The sequence below is a fragment of the Jaculus jaculus genome, chromosome 19 (assembly GCF_020740685.1).
Source record: "Jaculus jaculus isolate mJacJac1 chromosome 19, mJacJac1.mat.Y.cur, whole genome shotgun sequence".
Lineage (NCBI taxonomy): Eukaryota > Metazoa > Chordata > Mammalia > Rodentia > Dipodidae > Jaculus > Jaculus jaculus.
In genome coordinates, this window is record NC_059120.1 from 52383031 (window position 1) to 52396257 (window position 13227).

The window sequence follows — 13227 nt, forward strand, 5'->3', positions numbered from 1 at the left end:
CATATGTCGCCAAATCTTTTTTCATTTGTTTGTTTCGAGCTAGGGTCTCACTCTAGCCCAGGCTGACCTGGACTTCAGTATGTATTCTCGGGGTGACCTCAAACTCAGAGCGATCCTCCTCCCTCTGCGTCCCGAGGTGCAGGGATTAAAGGTGTGCGCCACCACGCCTGCCTTGTCACCAAATCTCTGTTCATACGTCACCTCGCTTGGTTATGCTCTATGTTCTTCTTTTTGCCAAAATCTTACATGTTGCCCCCTTACCTCAGGAAGGACTGTTCCCTTTTAGATTTACTGTCAGAGATCCCTCTCAGCTGAATTTATGGAAGTCTAACTTTATGATAAAATTTTACAACATCGCTTTAAAATATTCACAGCAAAATTTCCTTAATAATTAAATCCCCAGGGAGTGTGTGTGTGTGTGTGTGTGTGTGTGTGTGTGTATGTGTGTGTGTGTGTGTTTGTATGGCAATTTTGTTTGCAGTAATGCATCTGTACTAGTGGGAAACATTCGTTTTAGTATACCACCCGTCCTTTAATGTTTTAGAGAGCAAATAGATGGGCTATTTGTTGAGGCTGAATAAGCACAGTGGGGGAGGATTTATTTGTTTATTTATTTATTTATTTATTTTGAGGTAGGGTCTCACTTTGGCTCAGGCTGACCTGGAATTCACTATGTAGTCTCAGGGTGGACTCGAACTCATAAAGATCCTCCTACCTCTGCCTCCCAAGGACTGGGATTAAAGGCGTGCGCCACCACACCTGGCTGCTTTTTAGTTTTTTGATGTAGGGTTTCACTCTGGCCCCAGGTAACCTGGAATTCAGTATGTAGCCTCAGGATGGCCTCAAACTCATGACAATCCCTTTACCTCATCCTCCCAAGTGCTGGGATTAAAGGTGTGCGCCACCACGCCTGGTTGAATTGTTTGTTGTGTGTGTGTGTGTGTGTGTGTGTGTGTGTGCGCGCGCGCACACCCATGTGCGATGATGTGCATGTGGAGGTCGGTGGACAACCTAGGGTGTCAGTCCTCACTTCCTCCTTGTTTGAGACAGGGTCTCTCTTGCTGTTTTTCTTTATTCTCTATTCTTCTTTTTTTGTTATATATTTTCTTTTCCTTTATTTATTTGAGAGAGTGAGAGAAATTGGCAGGGGTCGAGAGAGAGAGAGAAAGAATGGGCGCACTAGGGCCCCCAGCCACTGCTAACAAACTCCAGATGCATGTGCCACCTTGTGCATCTGGCTTACGTGGGTCCTGGGGAGTAAAACCTGGGTCCTTTAGCTTTGCAGGCAAGCGCAAGCTATCTCCCCAGCCCCAGAGAAGGGGAATCTTGAAGCTAGGCAGTTCATTTGTTCTTGATTGTGCTGTGGGTCCACCTGGCTTGCCATTTAAGTCAAGGGTTTTATATATATATATATGATTTATATATATATATATGATATATATATATATATATATATGATATATATATGATTATATATATGATTGAGATGAGACGAGCCGTGGACCCAGACCAGCATCACAAAGAGTTGGGAGTGAAGAGGCATGTCAGAGTATGGTGACGAACGTCTATGTGCTTTTCAGAACATCGAGCTGAAAGTTGAAGTGGAGAGCCTGAAACAAGAACTTCAGGACAAGAACCATCATTTGGATAAAACATGGTGAGTCGCAGCTTGAGCGCTCTACACCGTCTGCATAGGTGAGCACTGCGCTTTTCCACAGTCGAGCTCCAGAGTCTGAAAGTAAGATTTGGCATCAAAGCCCTTGCCCTTATCACTAACATTTGAATGTGGAATTCAGTTTGGGAAGTGAAACATTAGATTTTCATGTTTGATTTTCTTTGGACTATGTTATTAAGTCAGGTAGACCTTGCCATAGATTAATAAATGAATCAGACTAAAGATTGTATTGATACTTCCTTCTAAACGTTAAAGAACAGGAAACAGTGAATGCCTCCACCTTTAATAAAAGAGACATATGAAAATAACCTTTATCAAATATTTTCAGTCAATGGCTGGAGAGTTGGCTTAATGGTTAAGGTGCTTGCCTGCAAAGCCTAAGAACCCATGTTCGACTCTGCAGGACCCAGGACACACAAGGTCACGCAAGCATGTGCACAGGGTGTCACACACGTCTGGAGTTTGATTACAGTGACTGGAGGCCCTGGCACACCAATTCTCTCTCTCTCTCTCACACACACATACACACATTAAAAAAAAAGGCTAGTCTGTTGGGTTTGCCTCCAAAAAAAAAAAAAAATCAGTCAATCCAATAATATTAAGCACTGACATAATGTTTAGGAAAATGGGCACTCTAATACTCTGGTTAAAGTAAGAATTATAACAGCATTTTGTATATGGTGTATTAACTAATAAAGTAAAAAGGAGGTATTTTCTTGATTATATAATCCCTAAAAGGACTCCATTCTCATAACGGCAAATACTCATGAAATGATAAACCTAAGGATAGTTACTTCGTTATTCTTTGTAATGGCAAAAAAAAAAAAAAAAAAAAAAAAATGCAACTAAAATGACTATCCACTAATAAAACAATGGTCAACTATTATGCAGTTATTACAAAGAATGGGCCCCAAAGTCCTTGATAGAGTAAGGAAGGAAGAAAGCACTGAATAGTGCTCATAACGTAGGCCTTTGGGTAAAGATTGACAACCCTCTCTGCGTGTGCATGCACTTGCTTGATTATTTTAGAAAAAAAAAATCTCTGGAGGGTTTGCTATAAAACTCTTTAAAATTGCTGACATCACAGGAGTAAGATGAGAGCTGGTGATGGGGGCTGGAGTGATGGCTTAGTGGTTAAGACACCTGTTTGCAATGCTAAAAGACTCAGGTTCAATTCCCAGGATCCACGTAAGCCAGATATACAAGGTGGCACATGTGTCTAGAGTTCGTTTATAAGTAGCTAAAGGCTCTGGCACGCCCATTCCCCCCCCCCACCGGCCTCTCTCTCAAATAAATACATAAATAAATAAATTAAATTAACAAACAAAATTAAACAAACAAACAAAATCTCTGGACAGTTTGCTACAAAACTCTTTAAAACTGCTGACATTAAGAGAGTAAGATAATAGTTTATGATGGGAGCTGGAGAGGTGGCTTAGCAGTTAAGGCACTTGCCTGCAAAGCCTGAGGACCCAGGTTTGATTCCCCAGTACCCACCTAAGCCAGATGCACAAGGTCAAGCATGAGTCTGGAGTTCATTTGCAGTTGCTGGAGGTGCTGGTATGCCTCTCTTAAATAAATAAATAAATAAATATTTTTAAAAGGAGTCTTTGATGGGTAGAAGAGTTTAATTTTTTCTTTATATACTTTTGTCAAAATGGTTACTCTTGGGCTGGAGAGATGGCTTAGTGGTTAAGCACTTGCCTGTGAAGCCTAAGGACCCTGGATCCAGGCTCGGTTCCCCAGGACCCACGTTAGCCAGATGCACAAGGGGGGGTGCACGCATCTGCAGTTAGTTTGCAATGGCTGGAGGCCCCGGCACGCCCATTCTCTCTCTGCCTGTTTCTCTCTCTGTCAGTTGCTCTCAAATAAATAAATAAAAACAAACAAAAAATTTAAAAATCTTAAATTAAAAAAAAATGGTAACTCTTCCCAATCATGCTCACTGGAGAAAAATACCATCATGGCCTTTAGTCATGGTTGTTTGGGTCAATCCTGATGGGAACCTCCCTTCAACAAGTTTGAATGGATTTTGTTTCCCTGTTTTTTTTTGTTTTTTTTTTTTAAATTTATTTATTTGAGAGCGACAGACAGAGAGAGAAAGAGAGAGAGGCAGATAGATAGAGAATGGGCATGCCAGAACCTCTAGCCACCGCAAAGGAATTCCAGACGCGTGTGCCCCTTGTGCATCTGGCTAACGTGGGTCCTGGGGAATCAAGCCTTGAACGGGGTCTTTAGGCTTGACAGGCAAGCACTTAACTGCTAAGCCATCTCTCCAGCCCCCATGTTTTGTATTAAAGACAAAATGACTTGAAAGAAAAAAAAGGTTTTTTTACATTTTATTTTTATTTATTTATTTGAGAGACGCAGAATCAGACAGAGGGAGAGAGAAAGAATGGGTGCACCAGGGCCTCCAGCCACTGCAAACAAATTTCAGACACATGTACCATCTTGTGCATCTGGCTTATGTGGGTCCTGGGGAATCGAACCTAGGTCCTTTGGCTTTGCAGGCAAGTGCCTTAACTGCTAAGCCATCTCTCCAGCACCCCCCAAATATTTATTTTTATGCAGGTGTGTCAGTACACACCTATAATCCTAGCACTCATGAGGCCGAGGCAGAAGGATTTCAAGTTTGAGGCTATCCTGGACTACACAGCAAGTTCAAGCCTAACATGGCATACACAGCAAAATCTTGTTTCAAAGCAAATAGATTACTTTTATAATTTGCATTTCGTATTACTTTTAAAAACAATAGGTACTATCAAAGTTGTTATTGAAATATCTTCAGATGGTATCTCATGATCTGTATATGTTTGGTCTGATCCCATCTTCCTTCTATGTCTGTAGTATTTCTTGATATCTGAATGATATCCAGGACCTCCTGGCTTTACAACGGTTACAAGCCCTCTTAAATGGGGCATTTGAGGCTGAGTTACTCAGAGAAGTTACTCCACTCCCTAGAGCTTATAGGCAGGGGTCATCTGTGGAGGCTAGCAAAGGATGTGGTATGAAAGTAAAGGTTGATTCCTGGGACTGGACATTTTGGGAGTCTCGGGTTATTTCTTTTGACTTTTGTCTCTTGTCCAACCAAAACCATACGCTTTCCAAAGGCTGCCTAGTGACCAGAGAACTCCGGTGGGGTGAGCCTTCGGGATGGTACTGAGTACTAGTGACCACTGTCAGCCAGGGAACCCTGTGATCTTTTGGAAAGCTTAATTTCGTCTCCATGGACACAACCTCCTGATCCAAATATTAAAGCTCACCAGTCTTGGTGCTTCATGAGCCTGTAATTCAGGGTCATTCTTTGCTGTGGGAACAAGATGTTTCATGGTTCTCAACAAACGGCTTAGGTCAGGAATAAAGCCCAACCGGAATTAAGGTCACTCTACACCTGATACTGTCCCCAAATTCCTAATCCTCAGATATCCAAGGCCAGCTGTTGTCCGCTATAAATAAACCGATGATACCTTACTCGCTTCATGTTAGCGCCCGGACAGCCATTCCCGGGGATATCAGAGAAGGGAAGCTGGGCCACAGCCCTGAGCTTCCACCGATTAGATGTCTGCCGTCGGCATGGGGCCACGGAAAACTGGCCCAAAGCACCACAGGTGGCCCATCCTCGGGCCAGTCCCGTGGGCATTTCAGCTCTGAAGGAAGAGGTCACTCCTGCGGCTGTTCAAATGGTTATCCTTCCCCAGCAACCTCCATGGAATGAACACATTACACTCACACAGAGAGGAAGGCAGACAAGTAGCCAATTCCTATAGGAAAGCAACGTGAACGGAAGAGTCCAGGGATGGACGGCTCTGAAAGGGTGCTGACGCCCAGCCTCCCGTCGATAGTTCCTCCTCTTTTCTTTTTCCTTTCATTCATTCATTCATTCATTCATTCTTGTTTTGTTTTGTTTTTTTGAGGTAGTGTCTCACTATAGCTCAAGTTGACCTAGAATTCACTGTGTTGCCTAGTCTCATGGTGGCCTTGAATTCATGGTGATTCTCCTATCTTTGCCTCCCAAGTGTTTGGATTAAAGGAAGGCATGCATCGCCACGCCTGGCTAACCCTTTTTTTTTTAAATGATTTATTTATTTATTTATGAGAGAGAAAGAGGCAGAGATGGAGAGAGAGAGAAAGGGGGGGGGGGAGGAATTGGTTGCGCCAGGGCCTCCAGCCACTACAAACGAACTCCAGAGGCATGCACCACCTTGTGCATCTGGCTTACATGGATCCTGGGGAATTGAACCTGGGTCCTTTGGCTTCACAGACAGGTGCCTTAACTGCTAACCCAGCTCTCCAGCACGTCTTTTAAAAAATATTTTAATTTATTTTTTTTGAGAGAGCGAGAGAAAAAAAAATGGGCACACCAGGGCCTCCAGCCACTGCAAACTAACGCCAGATGCATGCACCACCTTGTGCATTTGGCCTATGTGGATCCTGGGGAATCGAACCTGGGTCCTTTGGCTTTGCAAGCAAGTGCCTCAACCGCTAAGCCATCTCTATAGCCCAGTTCCTCCTCTTGAGGCTACAGCCGTAACGAGGAGTGTCTAGGCAGTCAGGCATATCCTGTTGGATCGGCACCAAAGAAGCCAGAGGTCTGCCAAGATCACCTGAAGGGGCTGGACAGAGAGCGGTCCCTCCGGCATTGCGGAATACAGCCCTCGGTTTTTCTCCCGTGGTCACACTGAGGAGAGGGGCTTTACCTGGCTGGAGCAATCTCGGGGAGTCTGCTCGTGAAGTTATGTGTGTGTGGCTCTTAACTCGCGAACGCCCTGTGGTTTTAGGGCTGATGTGGAGAATCTCAACAGCCAGAATGAAGCTGAGCTCCGGCGCCAGTTTGAGGAGCGGCAGCAGGAGACGGAGCATGCGTATGCTCTCCTGGAGAACAAGATCCAGCTGCTGCAGGAGGTGAGCGGTGATGCTGGGCTCCCTCACCTCTCCTCCTCCTCCCTGCCACCTCGCCCTCTGGCCTCCCGCCTCCACTTTCCCTCTGCAGTTCATCAAGTGTCCTTTTGTCTTAGAGCCATTAGCAACCTCTCAACTGTCCATCTTTTCCTTTTTTTTTTTTTTTTTTCTTAATGGTTTTTCGAGGTAGGGTCTCGCTCTAGCCCAGGCTGACCTGGAATTCACCATGGAGTCTCAGGGTGACCTCAAACTCACAGCAATCCTCCTACCTCTGCCCACCGAGGGCTGGGATTAAAGGCGTGTGCCACTACGTCTGGCTTTTATTTATTTATTTATTTTTGATTTTTCAAGGTTCAAGTAGGGTGTCGTTCAAGCCCAGGCTGACCTGGAATTTACTATGTAGTCTCAGGGTGGCCTCGAACTCACGGCGATCCTCCTACCTCTCTGCCCACTGAGTTCTGGGATTAAAGGCGTGCACCGCCACGTCCAGCTTTTATTTATTTTTTTCTTTTTTTGATTTTTTTCAAGGTTCAAGTAGGGTCTCGTTCAAGCCCAGGCTGACCTGCAATTCACCATGTAGTCTCACAGTGGCCTTGAACTCACGGCGAACTTCCCTTCTTTTCTGCAGGAATCCAGGCTAGCCAAGGGTGAGGCTGCCCGGATGGCAGCTCTGGCGGAGGCTGAGAAGGAGTGTAACCTGGAGCTGGCGGAGAAGCTGAGGAGCGCCACCAGAGACAGGGACGATGCGCCGGGAGGCCAGGGCGAGCCTGACCGCTACGCCGAGGCGCTGGCTCAGAGGGACAGGTAGATGTCTTCGGTGGTCATTTCATTGTTTGTCTTTTGCCTTTCCCCCCCTCCCCCATGCTGAGAGCCACAATGTCCCCTTGGAGGATTGATGGCGGAAGCTTCCACCATTTCTGAGATTTGATGGCCCCACAGCCAAAGAATTTTGTTGTTATGACTTAGTCTTCCATGTAGACCATTCGTTTGTTGGCAGTCAGGAGTATAAGCAGATTAATCCCAGGATTTGGGAGGCAGAGGCAGAAGGATCACTGGGAGTTTGGGACCAGCCTGAGACTTCATAGTGCATTCCAGGTTAGCAAAATTCAGTTGGGCTAGAGTGAGACACTACTTGAAAAAAAAAAAAAAAAAAGAGGTGGGGGGGAGGGCTGGAAAGATGGCTTAGCAGTTAGGCGCTTGCCCATGAAGCCTAAGGACCTCAGTTCAAGGCTTGATTCTCCAGGACCCACGTGAGCCAGATGCACACAAGGTGGGACATGCATCTGGAGTTCGTTTGCAGTGGCTGGAGGCCCTGGTGCGCCCATTCTGTCTCTATCTATCTGCCTTTTTCTCTCTGTGTCTGTCTGTTGCTCTCAAATAACTAAAAATATACAAAAATATACAAAAAAAATGTAGAAATTTTTAAAAAGTGGGATAATAAAGTGCCCGGTTGAATGGTGACAAGCATGGGTTTGTTCTTGCCTTTCTTTTTTGAAATTTATTTTATTTACTTGAGGCAGAAACAGAGACAGAACAGGCACCCCAGGGCCTTCAGCCTCTGTAAACAGACTCCAGATGCACACGCATCTGGCTCACGTGGGTCACGGGGAATCAAACCTGGGTCCTTTGGCTTGGCAGGCAGATTCGTTAGCCGCTAAGCCACCTCTCCAGCCCCGTTCTTGCCTTTCTTTGGCTAGGAGAATCGAAGAGCTGCGGGAGAGCCTCGCCGCCCAGGAGGGCCGCCTGGAGCAACTGTCTCAGGAGAAGCAGCATTTGCTGCGGCTGCTGGAGGAGCGCGCGCAGGTGCAGGTGAGGCGGGCAGCGGCGGGCGCGACCTGGGCCCCGGGACCGCCCGCAGCACGGCTCCTTCTTCCCTGCTGCTGAGCATTCAGCGCCTGAAAAGAACGTGCGTGCTTTTGCGGGTCAGGAGAACACCCGGGGCTCGGCTGCTTCTCTGCGCAGGGTCTCCGATGGGGAGATCCAGGTGTGTGCTGGGCAAGGAGTTCTCGGGGGCCCGCTGGCAGAAGTTGTTTCTGCACGGTTTGTACGTGGAGGTTTCGCAGCCAGAAGTAGAGAAGAGACTGGTGCTTCCGTAACTTCTAGATGCTTCTTCAAGAGCTCACCCGGTTAAGTCAGAGCCACTAGTATTTTGCCCATTTTTGCTTAACTAAGAGTCAAAGGACTAGGCAGCTTAATTGCATCTGGAAACTGTCCATTTTTTTGCCGTGTAGCAGCGCAGTTGTTTAGTGACGGTCTGTCACCTCTGCCCTACCTTGTTACTTAGAAGCAAAATTTGGGGCTGGAGAGATGGCCTAGCAGTTAAGAGCTTGCCTGTGAAGCCTAAGGACCCCGGTTTGAGGCTCGATTTCCCAGGACCCACGTTAGCCAGATGCACAAAGGGGCGCACGTGTCTGGAGTTCGTTTGCAATGGCTGGAGGCCCTGGCGCGCCCATTCTCTCTCTCTGTCTGGTGGTGCCTTTAATCCCAGCACTCAGGAAGCAGAGGTAGGAGGATTACTGTGAGTTCAAGGCCAGCCTGGTACTACAGAGTGAGTTCCAGGTCAGTCTGGGCTAGAGTGAAATCCTACCTTAAAAACAAAACAAAACAAAATTATTTAGGGCTGGTGGAGAGATGGCTCAGTGGTTAAAGGCATTTGCTCCCAAAGCCTGACGTCCTGAGTTTGATTCCTTAGTACTTATGTAAAGCCAGGTGCACAAAGTGGTGCATGCATCTGGCATTCGTTTGCAGTGGTTAAGAGGCCCTGCTGTGCCCATTCTCTTTCTCTCCCCTCTTATCTCTCTCTCCTTGCAAATAAATAAATTTTAAAAATGTTTTATATACATTTTTATTAGGAAAATGCAACTAGCAATAAGAATTAGATTTCGGTCTTGACTAATTATTATAGTTGTGACGATGGATATATCACTTTTCCACCCCCATGAGTGTAAAACTAGATTCGCCCAGTCACTAAAGACCATAATGTTACCATTCTTCAATGACATCCAGCAGCCCTGGAAAAATTATGACTTTAGAGTATTTTGAAAGAAATAATACAATAGGTCCAGTTCTGAAGTAAAACCATGCTCATTGCTCGCTGAATATTTCTTGACACACATATACTGAAATACTTATGTACATATACTTATTATTTTCATCATGACCTTTGGTAAGCACTTAAGTTAATATATGTAGTTTTATGAAGTAAATATATATAGTTCTGTGGTTAGAATACTAGTGATGCTAATTGATTTGGAATCAGTTTTCAGAATGGATTTAAAGTACAAAAAGATTATCATTTCAAGAAGACCAAATTATATTATACTCTAAAAGAATGCTTTAGAGGGCTGGAGAGATGGCCTAGCGGTTAAGCACTTGCCTGTGAAGCCTAAGGACCTCGGTTCGAGGCTCGGTTCCCCAGGTCCCACGTTAGCCAGATGCACAAGGGGGCGCACACGTCTGGAGTTCGTTTGCAGAGGCTGGAAGCCCTGGCGCGCCCATTCTCTCTCTCTCCCTCTATCTGTCTTTCTCTCTGTGTCTGTCACTCTCAAATAAATAAATTAAAAAATAAATTAAAAAAAGAATGCTTTAAGCCGGGCGTGATGGCGCACGCCTTTAATCCCAGCACTCGGGAGGCAGAGGTAGGAGGATCGCTGTGAGTTCAAGGCCACCCTGAGACTACATAGTGAATTCCAGGAAAGCCTGAGCTAGAGTGAAACCCTACCTCAAAAAACCAAAAAAAAAAAAAAAAAGAATGTTTTAGATAGCTTAGTGGTTAAAGTGCTTGCCTGTGAAGCCAAAGGACCCAGGTTTCATTCCCCAGTACCCACATAAGCCAGATGCACAAGGTGGCACATGCACCTGAAGTTCATTTGTAGTGGCTGGAGGCCCTGGTGTGCCCATTCTCTCTTTCTCTCTCTCTCTCTCTCTCTCTCTCTCTAATAAATAAATAATAAAATATGTTAAAAGAATGCTTTGAACAAGGACTGTGCAGTATGCACAGAATAATATTACTGGGCAGACAAGGCTTATTAAGGCACATAAATTCTCCCTAAATTATTGATATGTTTTTTTAAAATGTGACCTGCTATCAACAAAGATTTGTTCTTATTACTCAACACATTATGTATTTAGAAACACAATCATACTGAGCTATTCATTATGTGGTGCTTTCTAGTCTTTTCCATAAAATTCATTTTCACAATAAATGATTCTATAGCTGTAGTATACTGTAAGAAGTAACTTTGGCCATTTTTGGTTGGGGGCCACCCCGGGACCTGACTGCCACCTATGATCTGATGGGACCACCTTGGGCTCACTGGGGCAGAGCTCCCACGTTGGGAGGCTCTAGCCCAGGGGCCGGTGAGAGTAGGTTCTCCCAGGTGTGAAGGACAAAGAGCTCCCAAGGCTTATCTCCTCATGTCTCCCTTTGAGTCAGTGGCTTATGGGGAAAGGAAATCAGGACTAGTAGCATATGAAGGATCATTTTAAACATTTTTAAAAATTATTTTATTTACTTGAGAGACACACAGACAGAATTGGTGTGCCAAGGCCTCCAGCCAATGCAAATGAACTTCAGACGCATGTGCCACCTTGTACATCTGACTTACGTTGGTCTTGGGGAGTTGAACCTGAGTCCTTTCACTTTGCAGTCAAGTGCCTTAATTGTTGAGCCATCTCTCCAGCCCTGAAGGATCATTTTATATTATCATCCCTACAAGAGAGAGACATGAAATCTTTGAGCAAACATCAGTCATTCAGTGAAACCTCCCTTCTTCCAGTCTGTATTCACATTCTGAATGAAAGGATGTGGTTTTTGGTCAGTGTGCTTTTCGACAGAATAAGATGTTGAAGCTATCTCTATAATATTTTGGACACTTTTGATTCTTACTGGCTTGTGGAAGGCGTTATGGTTTGAAAGTGTTTGAACATCAGTCCCCAGCTGGTGGCGCCAGTTTGAGAGGTTGTGGAACTTTTAAGATTCATGGTCTAGGGCTGGAGAGATGGCTTAGCAGTTAAGTCACTTGTCTGCAAAGCCAAAAGACCCCGGGTTCGTATCCCCAGGACCCACATGAGCCAAATGCACAAGGCGATGCATGCGTCTGGAGTTCGTTTGCAGCAGCTGGGGGCCCTGGCACCCCCATCCTGTTTCTCTCTACCTGCCACTTTCTTCCTCTCTGTCTCAAATAAATAAAAATGTTTAAAAACAAGATGTGGGGTCTAGCTGGAGGAAGTACAGACCTATAGCTCATAGCCTGGCCCTGCTTCCTGCTTCACTCTATGGACGGACCCAGGTTTGAACAAGGTTCCCACCACCATAGGCGTAACCCTGCATGGGCTGCGTCTCCACAAACCTGGGCCAGAATCCATTCTCTTCCCAGAAGCTGCTTCTCTCAGATGTTTTAGCATCGTGGGGAGAAAAGTAACCAACACCCAAGGTTCCAGTGAAGTCCAAGTTCCCAGAACAAACTTGCTTCTTCCCCAGGGATTCCCGTGTAAGCTTTCCTGACTTGTCACTAGGGAAGTGGGATGATAAGAAGGAATAGTGATGCAGGAGTTTGGGGTTCCTTATATGACAGTGCACCAAGAATTAGGGTATTCCTGGATCCTTGTCCTCTGAATTCAAAGAATAAAATCCATGGACCAGAGGACTAGATTTCAGAAAGATTTTATTATATTTTAGAGCTTTAGGAGGACAGAGAGACAGAAGGCTTAAACCTGGAACATAAGAGAAGGAAGCAGGGTGGAGCTCCTGCCCAGGGAGGCAGGAGGGGTCTGAGAAGCCCACCTCGAGACTCAGGTCGGGGATTTTTACGGGGCGTGGCCACGTGAGGAGGACCAGGTCGGCAGGTTACTATGGACCAAGTCCAGACTTTACAGCTTTGCCAGTGATCTTAGATAAGGACCAGAGCTGCTGTGTCTAGGAAGGGGGCAAGCTTAATCTAGAGATCTTTCCTGGAGGGTGGAACATCCAGGTTTCTGCAAGCCTAGTGACATTTCCTGTTTCGAGTCAAGGAATTAAAAAAAAAAAAATTACTTTTGGAGTTCTGTTACCCTGACTGCCTAACCAATTTCTGTCTCTTATCAATATGCTTAGTGGTTTTTTTTTAAAAAAACAAATTTTTATTGAAAACTTCCGTAATTATAGACAATATATCATGATCATAATTCCCTACCATGAGCCCCCTCCTCATTCCTCCTCTCATTTCACTTGAACTCCTTTTTGCTTTCCAATCAGACTGTCTTCTATTCTGATGCCATTGTCATGCATGTCTTGTTTACTAGTGTCACTCACTGTGAGGTTATGAATATCAAGGCCACGTTGTGTCTGGAAGACAGCATTGTAAGCAGTCCCGCCCTTCCTTTGGCTCTTACATTCTTTCTGCCACCGCTTCTGCAGTGGACCCCGAGCCTTGAAGGGTGTGACAGAAATGCCTCATTAAGTGCTGAACACGCCACTGTCACTCCTTCTACAGTGAGTTAACCCAGTGGTCACCACCATCTGAAAAGAGAAGCTTCTCTAACCAAAAGTGAGAGTATCGTTAATATATGGGCATAAATGTGAGTGACTAGAGGGCAATTTGGTGGGCATAATATATCCATTTAGGCAGTAATAGTTTCCCTCCTAAGCTTATGTCCATCCAGCTATAGGCTTT

The 13227-nt window shown here is 45.3% G+C and overlaps 1 protein-coding gene across 2 annotated transcripts in view; it reads left to right on the plus strand.

Moving 5' to 3' along the window:
• Positions 1–1580: 1580 nt before the first annotated feature.
• Positions 1581–13227, plus strand: part of LOC101616723 (myomegalin-like) — a 142186-nt gene continuing 130539 nt past the window's right edge. For both annotated transcript variants that reach the window (XM_045138654.1, XM_045138660.1), the window contains exons 1-4: positions 1581–1657; positions 6454–6577; positions 7203–7378; positions 8272–8383. In XM_045138654.1, coding sequence (XP_044994589.1) covers positions 7236–7378; positions 8272–8383 — 255 coding nt within the window. In that variant the 5' untranslated portion in view covers positions 1581–1657; positions 6454–6577; positions 7203–7235. The remainder of the gene's footprint in view (positions 1658–6453; positions 6578–7202; positions 7379–8271; positions 8384–13227) is intronic.